General features: G+C 36.7%; 1 protein-coding gene across 2 annotated transcripts in view; it reads left to right on the top strand.

The window, feature by feature from the left end:
* UTP20 (UTP20 small subunit processome component) overlaps positions 1-15,421 on the top strand; it is a 93,340-nt gene that overhangs the window by 59,952 nt on the left and 17,967 nt on the right. For both annotated transcript variants that reach the window (XM_068560821.1, XM_068560822.1), the window contains exons 34-43: positions 55-105; positions 210-362; positions 1,692-1,847; positions 2,173-2,313; positions 2,893-3,030; positions 6,756-6,895; positions 7,148-7,230; positions 10,394-10,683; positions 11,907-12,046; positions 12,260-12,416. In XM_068560821.1, coding sequence (XP_068416922.1) covers positions 55-105; positions 210-362; positions 1,692-1,847; positions 2,173-2,313; positions 2,893-3,030; positions 6,756-6,895; positions 7,148-7,230; positions 10,394-10,683; positions 11,907-12,046; positions 12,260-12,416 — 1,449 coding nt within the window. The remainder of the gene's footprint in view (positions 1-54; positions 106-209; positions 363-1,691; positions 1,848-2,172; positions 2,314-2,892; positions 3,031-6,755; positions 6,896-7,147; positions 7,231-10,393; positions 10,684-11,906; positions 12,047-12,259; positions 12,417-15,421) is intronic.

A 15,421-nucleotide genomic window follows, 5' to 3' on the forward strand; every position in this document is an offset into this window, starting at 1 on the left:
GCAGACAAGTTAAGGTTTTATTCACTAATAATATACTGCTTTCATTCCTTTTAGACTCTTTCTGATTTTGATAGTGGATTAAAATATATTACTGATGTTGTCAAGGTAAGAAAGAAAATCTTATGTCTCTTTTGCTTCCAAAGTATTATTATTCCTTATTTAAGATTTATATACCTTCATTTATATTGTTTCAATGGCATTTCTCGTAGCTTAACGCCTTTGATCAAAGACATCTTGATGATATCAACTTTGATGTTCGCTTCTCAGCGTTCCAGACCATCACCTCTTATATTAAAGAGATGCAAACCATGGACGTTAACTACCTAATTCCTGTTATGCATAATTGTTTCTATAACATGGAGGTAGGTTTTTATAGCAAAAATTTATGAATTTTTTTTATTGTTTTGATAATATGACTAAATGACCTAATTTCTTAATTTGGTTTGGAGGGGGATGGGATTTTTAATATAAAATTTCTTTTAGTTGTAGAATATTTTGTTCGGCAAAGACCATACTGTTATGCTCATGATTTGAAAGGCAGATATTTTGAATAAAATAATATATGTGGAAGCACTTTGAAAAGTTAAAAAGCTGTGTATTAGAATAGGAAAATCCACAGAGACAGAAAGTAAATTAGTGGTTACCAGGAGCTGTGAGGGACGGGAGGAATGGGGAGAGTGACTTCTAATGGGTTTCCTTTGGGGGTGATGAAAATGTTCTGAAATTAGATAGTGGTGACGGTTGTAAAGCCTTCTGAATATACTGAAAACCATTGAATTGTACAATAAAAGGGTGAATTTCATAGTGAGTGTGTCAGTTAAATATCAATTTTTTAAGTTATGTAACTATATTATTTAAGTTTGCCCTCTTTTATTGATATAGTAGAAATAAAAGGGGTTTACAACTATATTAAGTGCCATGTTGCTAAAATGAATTAAAACTCAAAAATGTGGAAAATGAAACCCTTGGTTAATAGTTAACTATGTAGTTGTATCAGTAATCTTTTTGTGGCATTTTATAGTTGTTCATCTGATACTAAGGATTAAGTAATATAGGAAAACGTAATCTCCCCATTTGGGCTCATTCTTCATATATCTTATCAAATTTCAACATGAGGGATCCTGAATCACTGCCTGGTTGGCTGAGTTAGGAATACTTTTTCTACACTCACAACCTACATTCCTTAAACCAGGAACTCTGAAGCAGCTAACCAGAATTATACCAGCCAACTCTGTCATTGTAAGTGATCACCTGATTTTGAATATTGAAAACTGGCTTTAGTGAACCTTTTGTTCTGTTTGCTTTGAGAAATAAAGCTAGTTAAAAAGTACATCTCTACATCAACTATACTTCAATAAAAAATGAAAAAAAGAAGAAAAAAAAAATCCATGACGGATAAAATACCAAATTTCTAAATAAAGGCAAAATCAGTAACAAAAAAATAGTACATCTCACAGTATTTTCTGAAATAACTGACACTTCTCAGTAAGCATGACTTTTCAAAGTCACTTACTGTATTCCTCACAACCCTATGTTTGGCTCTTCCTTAAGTATGAAGTACCTGTGGGACATTTCTTAGTAGAGAGTTTTATACAGAACAGTGGCTAAATATTATAAACTCTTTCATTGGGAAATACTATTCAATATTATAGTTATTGTACAGAATAATTTGGGTTTTTTCCTGTGTCCAGTTAGGAGACATGTCTTTAAGTGATAATGCAAGCATGTGCTTGATGAATATCATCAAAAAGCTTGCTGCTATGAATGTCACAGAGAAAGAATATAGAGAAATCATTCATCGTTCACTCCTGGAGAAACTGAGGAAAGGATTGAAGAGCCAGACAGAGGTATTGGGGTTTGCAATTAAGTACTACTATCTGTGGGTTTTGTTTGTTTTTCCCTACTTCTGCTATAGTTGTGTAGAAAAGCAGTCAGGCTTAGTACACTTAATTAAAATACTTGATTGTATAAATATTCAGCAAACTTTTAACAGGGGAGTAGGAACGGAAAAGAGGGCAGTCACTTCTGATTTTATATAGTTTGTTGTTTCAGTGGGAATGTGTTACTTTTTAAAAAGTTGTAATGACTTTTTTGGTGTTTCTTTGTATTACCTAAGAAGCAAATTCTTTTTAAAATTAAAAAAAAATTTTTTTCTCAACTCAATGTTTGCAGAGTATTCAACAAGATTATACCACGCTGCTTTCCTGTTTAATTCAAACCTTTCCAAATCAACCAGAATTTAAAGACTTGGTACAGCTAACTGATTGCCATGATCCAGAAATGGACTTCTTTGAGAATATGAAGCACATTCAGGTAGAAGACAATTCTGCTTTTTTTTCTTGTCTATAGACAAGTGTTTCAAACCGTTCTGTCTCATTTAAAAAGATATATTTTAGGGAATTCCCCGGCTGTCCGGTGGTTAGGACTCCACGCTTTCACTGCCAAGGGCCAGGGTTCAATCCCTGGTCGGGGATCTAAGACTCCACAAGCCGCACGGCGCGGCCAAAAAAAAAAAGTAAAAGAAAAAGATATATTTTAATTTTCCCAAAAGTTCTGAGCTTCTCATTCCTTGGTCTTTGTGATCATCAAATTTGCATAGGAGATGATTGTTTCCTGGGGTCTGATTTCCTTGGTGGTGTCACAAACCACAATAATAGTGTCACCTTTCCCTGCCATTTCCTAACAAGTTTAAATGCTCTAGGATCCATTGGTAAAGAAATACTGTGGATTGTGTCTCTGAAAGCAAATCGAGGCAAAAGTGTTTGCTCATGTAACACATGGACTGTATTTCACTCTTTTAATCTTTTCATGGAAGAGGAACATGATACTGAAATGGAGCTGGTTGTAGTTGAGATTATTCAGTAACTAATTCATATTTTATCTGACTCGTAGATCCACAGAAGAGCAAGAGCCTTGAAGAAATTGGCAAAACAACTAATGGAAGGCAAAATTGTGCTGTCTTCTAAATCTCTTCAGAATTACATCATGCCTTATGCCATGACTCCAATTTTTGATGAGAAAATGATCAAGGTAGGGCATTAGATCTAGAAACCAGTAAGCTTCTCCCCATACCATGACACGCTTTTCCAAAATGTAGATGGGGTTGGTGGCATCCATACTGATGTTGTCACCGTAATTACAGGCCTAGAATAGTTCTAAAGCGCTTAAAATTGTGCCTGGCACTTGCTCTAAATATGGTGGCTATTATTTTATTTTTGCTATTATTAGCTCACAAAGGCCAACCACAAAATATTTCCTCGCTTAGAAATGATCACATTACTAAGATGGCATAATATTATTTTTGTATCATAGGCCTTAATTCTCATTGTTTTCCCAAATGGCTCATAAGAAATGAAATAAAACAACAGCTGCCTTTTCTTTAGCTCTATAGCAGGTACAGACACAATACTAAGTAGTTTAATATGTAATCTGATTTCATCCTCACAACAACTCAACCCTATGGGGTAGAGACTGTTATCATTGTTTTATAGGGGAGTAAACTGAGAACATGTGAGGTTATAGAACTTTCTCAAAAACATATAGAGTCAGAACTGGTATTTGAACTCAGAATGTCTTCACTTTTATACCTCATAGTGCCTAAGAACAGTGCCTGGCACATGGTAAAGACTTGATAAATATTTAAGTCTAATTGAGATAATATCAGGATTTGTGACTTGAATTTATACTGTTGATTATATGATCTTGTTCAAGGATAGGTTTCCTCTGTTATTTCAGGATATTCAAAAAATTTTTAAGAATTTCTTAAGTGGATAAAAGAATGCATCCCTAAATTCCAGTTTGAAGAGCCAGTAAGCAGCTCAGAGTTAGATGGCAGTAAAATAGTAAAGAGATATAGATGAAAAAATAAATTATATTTAGCTTTAATTGGTATTGTTATGGTATACCTTTCTACAGTCTTTTATTTTTAACCTATTTGTGATTTTACTTTTAAAGTTGGTTTCTTGTAGGTAGCATATAGCTGAATCTTGCTTTTTTTAATCCAATCTGACAGTTTCTGCCTTTTAATTGGTTTTAGACCATTTGCATTTAATATGATTATTAATATGGTTGAGTTTAAATCTATGATCTTGTTATTTATTTTGTATTCTGTTTTTTTCCTCTTTCCTCCTTTTCTTCTTCTATTGGATTAATTAGATATCCTTTAATGATTTTATTTTATCTCTGTTGGCTTATTAGTTATCTTTGTACTATTTTTTTTCATAAGTTTTACCTGTGTGTTAGTTTTAAACCACACAATACACTGTTGTTGTTTTTGCTTCAAACCATCAATTATCTTTTAAGGAGATCCTTAAAACTAAAGAAAAGATCTTTTGTATTTGCTTCCATATTTATATCAGTAATTTCCAGTGCTCTTCATTCCTTTGTGTAGATGCAGATACTCATCCTGTATCATTTTACTTTTGACAGGAAGACTTTCTTTAAATTTTTTGTAGTGCAGGTCTACTGGTAATGGATTCCTTCAGCTTTTGTTTGTCCTTTCTCATCTTTGTTTTTGAAAGATAATGTTTCTAGGTATGGAATTCTAATTTCACAGGTTTTGAGTTTTTTCCCAGTACTTTAAAGATACTACTCTACTGACTTCCAGTTTATATTGTTTCTAAAGGAAGTCATTCTTTGTTCCTCTGAGTGGAATATATCTTTTTTTTTTCCTGGCTGGCTTTAAATTTTTCTCTTTATCACTGACTTTAAGCCATTAAATTATGATGTGCCTTGGTGTCTTGTGCTTGGGGTTTGTTGAGCTTCTTGGATCTATAGATTTATAGTGTTTGTCAAACTTTGAAATTTTTGGCCATTACTTCTTCAAAGATATTTTTGGTTCCCATTCTTGCCTTTGGAGATTCCACTGTATTCCATTCCAAGTTGTCCCATAACTCACTGACACTCTTTTTTTTTTTTAAATAGTCTTTTTTTTTTTCCTTCTGGGTTTCATTTTGTTTCATTTTTCTATTACCATGTCTTCAACTTCACTAATCTTTTCTTCTGCTCTGTCTAATCTACTGTTAATCCCATCCAGTGTATCTTCCCTCAGAATTGTCTTTTCCATCTCTAAAAGTTCAATTTGGGCCTTTTTCTTACATGTCTCTCCTTAACATGCCCATGCTTTCCTTTCCCTTCTTGATCGAATGGAATATATCAATAATTATGTCAATTGTTTTAATATCTATGTCTACTGTTAAGTCTGTATCATCTGTGTCATTTCTGTGCCCATTTCGATGGGTTGATTTTTCTTCTCATTAGAGTTATTTTCTGCTTCTTTGTATGCCTGGTAGCTATCTTTCAGATACCAGACATTGTGAATGTGACTTTGCTGGGTGCTGGATGTTTTTGTATTTAAGTGTTCCTGAGAATTGTTTTCAGATGCAGTTGGGCTACTTGTGAGTAGTCTGGTCCTTTTTCTTTTTTAAATTTATTTATTTATTTATTTTTGGCTGTGTTGGGTCTTCATTGCTGCATGCGGGCTTTCTCTAGTTGTGGCGAGCGGGGGCTACTCTTCGTTGCAGTGAGCTGGCTTCTGATTACGGTGGCTTCTCTTGTTGCAGAGCATGAGCTCTAGGCAAGCGGGCTTCAGTAGTTGTGGCATGTGGGCTCAGTAGTTGTAGCTCACGGGCTCTAGAGCGCAGGCTCAGTAGTTGTGGTGCACAGGCTTAGTTGCTCCACGGCATGTGGGATCTTCCTGGACCAGGACTCGAACCCATGTCCCCTGCATTGGCAGGCGGATTCTTAACCACTGTGTCCCGAGGGAAGTCCAGTCTGGTCCTTTTGAGGCTCGCTTTTAAGCTCTGTTAGGCAGGAGCAGCCTTTAGTCTGGTGCTTATTTGAACCCACCGCCGAGGCACTAACTTTCTGAGTACCTGAATACCTAATGCTTCATGTATCATGAGGTTTTTTTACTCTGGCTGATAGGAACATGATCTATTCTCGTCCCTGTGTGGTCTTAGATGAGTGTTTCATCTTTTCCTTTTTGGTGGTTCTTTCCCTGTTTCTTCCTTACTCGTGTGTACTGATCAGTTCTCAGCTGAAGCTTAAGGAGCTCTTTCTCTGGGCAGCTTTTCTCTGTGTAGCTCTCTTCTGTCTGGTTCTCTGCCCTGAGGACTCTAGCTCCACAGCCTCAGCTCTGCCCCCTTAACTCAGGGAGACATGGGGCCCTTTCTGGGTTTCTTCTCATGTGCTATGACCTGACAGTTATCCCCACACAATGAATTGGGGTAACTCTACGGCTCATTTCATTTGTTTCCTTTCTCTCAGGAGTCACTGTCCTGCACTATTTGATGTCCAAAGTCTGAAAACTGTTTCATATATTTTTGTCTACTTTTCTGGTTTAAGGTGTGAGGGTAAATCCAGCTCCTGTTCTCCATTGTGGTCTGAAAGGGCTATCTCCGTTGCGTCGTACTTACGAATGCTCAGCGGTGCAATCTGTAGTTGATTCTGACATTTGTCAACTTTTACACATTGAATTTACTTCATTCAGTCTGTAGGCTTGAACCAATCAGGGAGGTCTGAGTGGAACAGAAAGCAAAGTGTGTTAATATCCTTTAATGAGAGGAAGATGTCATTCCTTTCATTGACAACATCTTTTCCTAGAGCTAGGGGAAAACAATGGAGTATAGTTTAGGCGTTCTTTCCTTTCTATAATTGCTGATCACCTACTGTCTAAGCTTTTTAATGCACCAAGTTAGCTGTGTACTTTATTTGCAAATACTTATTCTTATTGATGCTCTTGATTTGTTTTACAGCATGAAAATATAACCATTGCTGCCACAGAGGTTATTGGAGCTATTTGCAAACATCTCTCTTGGTCGGCATATATATATTACTTGAAACATTTCATTCATGTCTTACAGGCGGGACAGATCAATCAAAAGTTGGGTGTCAGGTATGGTCAAACTGCTTATTTTTGTTTTGTTTTTAAAATGTAAATTTTGGATTATTTTCTGAAACAACCTTTGTACAATCTCAGTTTACTTTTACCTTGTGTCAGTGAGGTGATACTAAGACTTGTTAAACTGAAAAAATACCTAAAACTGGTAAAAATAATTTTAATGTTTATCTTTAACTTTCTTCTCTTTTTAAGAGTCAAGTGATATTATTAATCAAATGAACATTTCTGTGAAAATTTTTTTAACAGTTTGCTAGTGATAGTGTTAGAAGCATTCCACTTTGACCACAAAACTCTGGAAGAACAAATGAGAAAACTTCAGAGTGAAGAGAGTAAGTTTTTTAAACTTTCTTAAACTAGATTTCCTTCCTATCCTTGGATACTTTATGATCATGAATTAAAGATAGAAAAATTCAATTTACTCCCTTTTTCTGCTCTTATAGCAGTGACCAGTAAATGAGTCAGGAGGAAGTTAAAATGAATGGTTTGAGTATTTTAGTAAAAAACTTATTTAACAGTAGAGAAGTCCAGGCTAAATTGTATGGGTGAAAAAATCTGACCTGTAGATTATTTACACAGAAATTCAATTATATCACCTTAATGTGTGGAAAGAACATTAAGCAGTGAATGCAAAGAAAGTCTAAGAATTAAAAATTAGAGCAACAGTTAAATATAAAGTAGATACAACAGAAAGGATCATCAAAAATAAAAATCAGTCTTTGAAAAGATCATAAATTGGCAAACCTCTGACAAGACTGACCAATGACAATAGAAGGCATAATAAATATTAGGAATTTTAAAAGATCACAGTTAAATGAAAAAGGTAAAATAACATTGTGATCTTTGCACTTGTAAATTTGAATACTTGGGTGAAATGTTCAAATTCTTAGAAAAATAAAATACAAAAACTGACTTTAGAAGAAATAGAAAATCTGAATAGATCTCTAATGATTAAAGAAATTGAATCTGTAGTTAAAAATTTTCTTCTGATGAAAATGCCAGGTCTAGACTGTTTTATAGGCAAGTTTTATGAACACTCAAGGAATAGATCAATTCAACCTTATATCAGCTATTTCAGGTGACTGAAAAAGAGGAAGCCCCCACTAACTCATGAAGTTGGTGATTGGTTAATGGAACTTAACACATTAGCAAACAAAAAAATGTGATCATCTATATAGACACAGGGGGAACATTTGCTTAAATTCAATATCCAGGGCTTCCCTGGTGGCGCAGTGGTTGAGAATCTGCCTGCCAATGCAGGGAACACGGGTTCGAGCCCTGGTCTGGGAAGATCCCACATGCCGCGGAGCAACTGGGCCCGTGAGCCACAACTACTGAGCCTGCGCGTCTGGAGCCTGTGCTCCACAACGAGAGAGACCACCACCGTGAGAGGCCTGCGCACCGCGATGAAGAGTGGCCCCCACTCGCCGCAACTAGAGAAAGCCCTTGCACAGAAACGAAGACCCAACACAGCTAAAATAAATAAATAAATAAATAAAATAAATTTTAAAAAAAATTCAATATCCATTCATAATAAAAGCAATTATCAAACAAGGAATAGATAGAAATTTCCTTAACCTGTTAAAAGATGTGTTTTAAAAACCTAATGATGGGGGACTTCCCTGGTGGTCCAGTGGTAGAGCATCCACCTTCCAATGCAGGTTGCGCAGGTTTGATCCCTGGTTGGGGAACTAGGATCTCACATGCCACGGGGCAACTAAGCCCACATGCTACACCTACTGAGCTTGTGTGCCTCAACAAGAGAGCCCGTGTGCCACAAACTGCAGAGCCCATGCGCTCTGGAGCCCATGCCACAACTAGAGAGAGAAAAAACCCGCGCACCACACTAGAGAGAAGCCCACACCACAACTAGAGAAAGGGAAAAACCCATACACCACAACTAGAGAGAGGAAAAACCCCGCACACCACAACTAGAGAGAAGCCCGCACACCGCAACTAAAGATTCCGTGTGCCACAACTAAGACCTGATGCAGCCCTAAATAGATACATAGATACATAGATAGATAACCAACCAACCAAGTAAATGATGGGACTTCCCTGGTGGTCCAGTGGTTAAGACTCCACGCTTCCACTGCAGGGGGCGCCAGTTCCATCCCTGGTCAGGGAACTAAGATCTTGCATGCCGTGTGGCATGGCCAAAAAAAAAAAAACAACCTAATGAAACATCATACTCAATGGTAAAACATTAAAAGCCTTTGCTTTAAAACCAGAATGAGCTAAGGATACCTACTACTACTGCTTATATTGAACATCAGACTCTAAAGGTTTTAGCCATCACAGAAAAATAAGGAAAAGAATAAACACTTAAGTAGGCCAAGGTATTTATTCTAATTGTTTTGGCTAAAGACATTGAAATATCTTGGCCATTAGTTTGCATTACTGCAGTGTTCCTACTCAAAATTATCTAATTCTTTGATTTATTATCAAATCACTCCAGAGCCACACTGATGAAGAGAAAAACTGTTTTGAATTTGTAGAAACCAGTTGTGTTTTAAATAAGTAATGTACGAAAGCCCCTTAGTTTATCTTCAGTCAATTGAATCTGCATTTTGAAATTTTGCATAAACAGAAACATTAAAAAATTAAAATATTAATTCACTTCACTGTTTTCTTCTTAGGTATGAATGAAGTTTGAAACAGTTAGTGAGCATCTACTGTGAAATGTGCTTTTATAGACATTATCTCATTTGTCCTCATAAGAACCTTACAAGAACCTTAGGTGTTAGTTACTGCATATTTTTGATACGAGAAATTGAGATTCAGAAGTAAAGTAACTTTCCCAAAGCTACACGGCCAGTAAAAAAAAATGAAGACTAATAGCTATCATTTTTTTGAAAGTCAATGAAGTGTCAGAAATATATTTTAGGCACAGTATAGACTTTGTCACATTTAATCCTAACAATAGCCTTGCAAGTAGGTGCCATCTACAGTTTACTGGTGAAGAATCCAAAGCCCACGAGGGTTAAGGTAACGTGACTATAGTCACGTGGCTTGTTAGCAGAGCCAAGTCTGGACTTTCTCTACAATACTGCCCAGTTTTCTTTAATAAACTGAATCCTATAATAAGGTACGTTTCTGCATGAGACTTGTTGGCTGCCATTATGATTTTAATGTTCATGAATGTAGGTTTTTGCTTTTGGAAACCTCCAACCACAGTACTTTGGAAGCTTTCTTTTGGTTAAGAACCCTCCTCCCCCCAGCCTCTCCATGTGTTCCCAAAGTACCCTGTACCTGCTTGCTATTCCACACTTTTTTTTTTATAATTATCAGTTTACTTGTCTCTATTCCTCATTAGGCTAACTGTAAGGAAATGAAGGACCATAACACTCTCATTTACTGCTGTTTCCTCAGCCCTTATCTTGCCCTTATAGTCATTGATATTTTTTATTAGATGTTAGTAGAAAAGACTACTTAACACAACTGTGTTGTTTCCTTATTTAATTTAAGGTGATTTTTGTTGTTTACTAAACATAGACACCATAGAAGAGATTGAGTTGCCAGAGCATGAAGCCATGGAATTAGAGCATATGGATGAGGATGAGAAGGAAGATGGATGTAAGACTTTGTCAGACAAGAATGAAGAGCTAGAAAACCCTGACCCAGATGATTGTGAAGGGACAGCAGCTAAGGAATCCGAGTGTATCACGAAGTCCATCTCTTTCCTTCCTTGGAATAAGGAAGAATTGGAGAAAACAATTAAAAATATCCAAGGAACCATAACTGGGGACATCCTACCCAGGCTCCATAAATGTCTGGCATCTACGGTAATCATTCTGTTTGGGGCCCAGCAGGTCTGTGTGACCCTGTGGGGTGTCTGTGGGGCCCTGTCAGACTGAGGCTCCTGACTATGTGGATTGACATCAGCTTTTGGATCTTCTTTTATCTCTGCATTTCACAGTTCACCTCCCTTCTCTTATCTCATCATCTTCAGGTTCATCTCGTACAGCTAAGGTAGTAATGTTTCTTCTTCATTATGATTTTGATACTGGTAGATACATGCTTTTCTATCTCCAAGGTAGATATTAAGATGACTCCCATTTCCAAAAAAGGTTATTAAAAATTAGAGTATGTTTCCCTTTTCTACTTCTTGGCCACTTCTCTGCTATTCAAAAATACATCTTTTTCAGGACTTCCCTGGCGGTCCAGTGGTTAAGACTCCATGCTTCCAGTGCAGGGGGCGTGGGTTCGATCCCTGGTCGGGGAACTAAGATTCCCGCATGCCACACAGCGTGACCAAAAAATTTAAAAAAAAAAAAAAGGAAGAAAACAAAAATACATCTTTTTCTTGGTTAATAGGGGTAACATTTTAGGAGTGCATTCTCATGAAGCCAGAGCCTTTCCTTCTCAGTGTAAAACTTGAGGTGGCAAACTGTGGCCCATGGGCTGAATCTAGCTTGCAGCCTGTTTTTGTAAATAAAGTTTTATTGGAACACAGTTACACCCCATTCATTTACATATTGTCTAATTCTCCTTTTGCCTTACAATAGCAAAATTGAGTAGCTTCAATAGCGGACATAAAGTCAAAATTACTTACTATCTGACCCTTTACAGAAAGTTTTCCAACCCCTGATGTAAAATACCGACTTCATCATTTTGTATATTTGTAAATAAAGTTTATTTGGGGCACTGTATTTTTTTATGTACCAACGATGTCACTTAAACACCTGAAAGTCCCAATTAACACAAATTTTATGTGACTTTTTAAATATTACACAGCAGTCTTAACCCCACATCAGTGAATACTTGGTTTTATTTATTGACTGATTGGTTGATTGCTCCTTTGAAAAGAATATTCTTATTCATATTATTTTTATAATTTTTGGAGGGTTATCAAATTGCATAATTGAGTTTGTTTTTTAAGACATTAAACTTAGAAATGGCTATAAGATATATAAAAAGAGCTTATCTTTCAACTGCAAGGTTGTAGTGTTGGTAGGTCCGTAATCCATTTATTTTTGTTTTAGTTTAACCTAAATTTTTCTTACAGACTAAAAGAGAAGAAGAACACAAACTCATAAAATCAAAGGTTGTGAATGATGAGGAAGTGGTTCGAGTTCCTTTAGCTTTTGCCATGGTTAAACTAATGCAGTCCCTTCCACAGGAAGTTATGGAAGCTAATCTGCCAAGGTATGTTGTGTGACAAATCAGAAAAGTTCAGTGAAACTCAAAAATTGGTTCTATCTTCTCTTTTGTCAGGAAGAGAAGTACTGTCACAATTTGCTGTAATTTAGAATCCTAATTGGCATAATTTGGGTTATGAGTAATTCAGAAACAAAAGGATATTTATATTTGTATTTGGTTCTGTTAATTTAATTAGTCAATTAATTTCTCATGTTCTAGTATTTTGCTGAAAGTGTGTGCCCTCCTCAAGAACAGAGCACAGGAAATCAGAGACATTGCTCGCAGCACTCTCGCAAAAATAATAGAGGATCTGGGTGTGCATTACCTACAATATATTTTAAAAGAATTACAGACTACCCTTGTGCGTGGCTATCAGGTAAATTGCACCATGTACTTTATATTCAAATTGGGTTGGGGTTCAAATAGTTGCACTTTAAACACTAAGTCATGATACTTTGGGTCTATCTTTTGTAAAGTTGATCTACTGAGAGAACAAGCAAGAATATTTAAAAAATTTTAATCAGTATTTTTAAAAATCTGTTTTTTAAAAAGCCCTTATAGTTAATTTTTTTAAAGATCCTTATAGACCTGCATTTCATAACCTGTGTTTTTCTCTCAAATCACTTGATATCAAGTTCTGTATTCTCTGAGTTCTTAATAAAATTCTTGTATATTGAATGTATAGCCACACGTGTGAACAGTAAAGAACATAGACATTTGTTTAAGAGTTGAAATGTATGACGTCATAAAATTAATAAGAGCACCAGGTGGAATACAACGCTCTTTGAGTAGTTACCTGGCTGTCTTGCTACTCCGAGTGTGGGCCCCAGACAAGTGGCTTCAGCAGCACCTGGGAGATGTTAGAAGTATGATTAGGACCCTACACCTGACCTACAGAGTCTGCATCTTAATAAGATCCCTGAGCGATCTAAAGTTTGAGAAACACTGCAGCTTGTGTTTCTCAAGTACCCAGCCAAGACTCCTGGTAGTTAGCTTGACCTTCCAAGTCCTCGTTTGTTCAGAGGTAGGTTCCTATTCTCTAGGCTATAAGTAGCACACTAAAAATATCAGTATGCATTGCCACTGTCTCTCTTTGTATAGTGTGTTAGTGGTTGCTCCACGTTACCATATCCATACTTAATTTTTAATAATCTATTTAGAATCCGTATTTTACCACTTCAAGTGGAATGTAAAAACCTTATTACCCTATAGATCCCTTCACCCTTCCTTTGTTTAAAAGTTGTTTATGTATTACTTTGCTGGAAACTTATATGTTGAAAACTTATCAAGCAGCGTTAGAGTTTTTGCTTTTAATCCTCAAATATGCCCAGATACTTATCACTTCTACTGCTCTTCCTTCACTTCTGAATTTCCACATTTCTTCCTGGTATCATTTCCCTTTGGTCTAGGCAAGCTCACAGAGCAAGTGTGCTGGCAACGGATGCTCTTCATTTTCCTTCCCCTGTGAATGTCTTTGTTTCACCTTCATTCCTGAAGGATGTTGTCACTGGATATATACTTTTGCATTGACAGTTATTTCTTTTCTTTCAGCACTGTAAAATTGTCATGCGACTTCCTCTGGCCTTTCTGATGAATAATTAAATTGTTCTTCCCCTCTAAGTAATGCATTATTTTTCTCTGGCAGCTTTAAAGACTTTGTCTTTATTTTTCAGCAGTTAGATTATGAAGGTGGATTTCTTTGGGTTTACCCTGTTTGAGGTTTGTTCAGCTTCTCAACCACATTGGGGAGTTTTCAGCCATTATTTCTTCAAATACTTTTTCTGCACTGCACTCTTTCTCCTCTCCTGGGACTCCTGTTCGACTTTTTTGGGGGGTCCCATCCATCCCTGAGGCTCCATTTTTATTTTCTTTTTCAGTCTCCTTCCTTTCTGTGTAGCATAATTTCTATTGATTCATCTTCAAGTTCACTGACTCTTTCCTCTTTAATCTCCATCCTGCTATTGGACCCATCTAGTAAATTTTATTATTTCAATTATTGGTCTGTTGTTTTTTTTCAGTTGTAAAGTTTCCATTTAGTCCCTTATATCATCTGATTCTTTGCTAACACATTATTTTTCCACTTATTTCACACCCCCAGCTGGAAAGCTGGGGCTTTATTTCTCCCACTTTGCCATGCACTTCCCACAGCTGTACCCACACGGAGGCTAAGTGGTGGCAAGACAGAGGAGAAAAGCAGCTAGTTGGCCCATCCTCTCAGAACTGCAGTCCCAATGGGAAAGAAAGGTCTCCCAGCAGAGTTGTGGCTGCTGCAGTCCCCACGTCTATAACTGTATAGAAAACGGGTAAACGCACTGGGAGCTTGGTGGTACTTGCACTCTGGTGTTCTTCCCCAGTTGCAGCTCCGTGCATCCTGTCTGGGGCTTATAGCTGCACTCAGTGGGAGAGACAGGATAGAGTGTGCTTTTTCCATCTTACCTGGAACCGGAACCCCTGTCGGTGTCCATGTTTATTCTTTCAACCAGCCTGTATTTCATGGCTACTTTGTGTGAGGTGCTCTTGGGCACTGAGCATACCAGGATGAATACAGTACAGCTGTCTTTGAGGATTCATTCACACATTTAATTGAGCACCTGAGGTATTTAAACAAGTAGCCCTTTTTTCTTTAACCACCTGTTCTTCCAGTCTGTCTCATTATTCGTTAAAGTAAGTAAAATAAGGATGAGAGAACAGCAGTTTGGGTATTAGTATTAATCATGTAGACAGAATCAAAACTGTACTCTTCAAGTTTCATTCTTCACCCCACCAAAAGGATTTTTAAAAATTATATAAAGTCCTCAGCACATATTTTATATATGTAAAAGTATTTAAAGATCATAAGTAGATACATATGAAATTATGCCTTTAAAATCCAATCTGTATATTGACAGCCAGGTGTATTTTCTTAGTGTATGATCATTATCTGATGTTTACCTTGATAAACAGCACCGGAAGCAGTATACAGAATATACCCTTTTGTGTACTCTGTATACTCTGGCATCATCTGGTTTCAAATCCTGACTCCACCATTTCCTATTCATGTAACCTTGGGCAAGTTTGATTGACCTTTTTGTGCCTCAGCTTTTTCATCTGAAAATGCTGATAATGTAGCACCTACGCCATAGATAGAGTGGGTGAGGATTAAATGACTGAGTACATGTGAGGTATTAATACAGTGCCTAGCCCATAGTAAGCTCTAAGGAATGTTAGCTGTGATCACTGTGAAGGGCAAAAACTTGTTTCCTTCGTAACACTTTTTGTACCAGCTTTGACTACATTCAATGTTGGCAGGCTCCTTAATTCACAGGTTGGTTTTTAAAAGTTCAAGACTTGTGCTCTTCTTTATAAATCATTGGCCTGATTTAGTCACAATAATAGAACCTA

Source organism: Eschrichtius robustus, chromosome 13 (genome assembly GCF_028021215.1).
Source record: "Eschrichtius robustus isolate mEscRob2 chromosome 13, mEscRob2.pri, whole genome shotgun sequence".
In the NCBI taxonomy this organism is placed as follows: Eukaryota; Metazoa; Chordata; class Mammalia; order Artiodactyla; family Eschrichtiidae; genus Eschrichtius; species Eschrichtius robustus.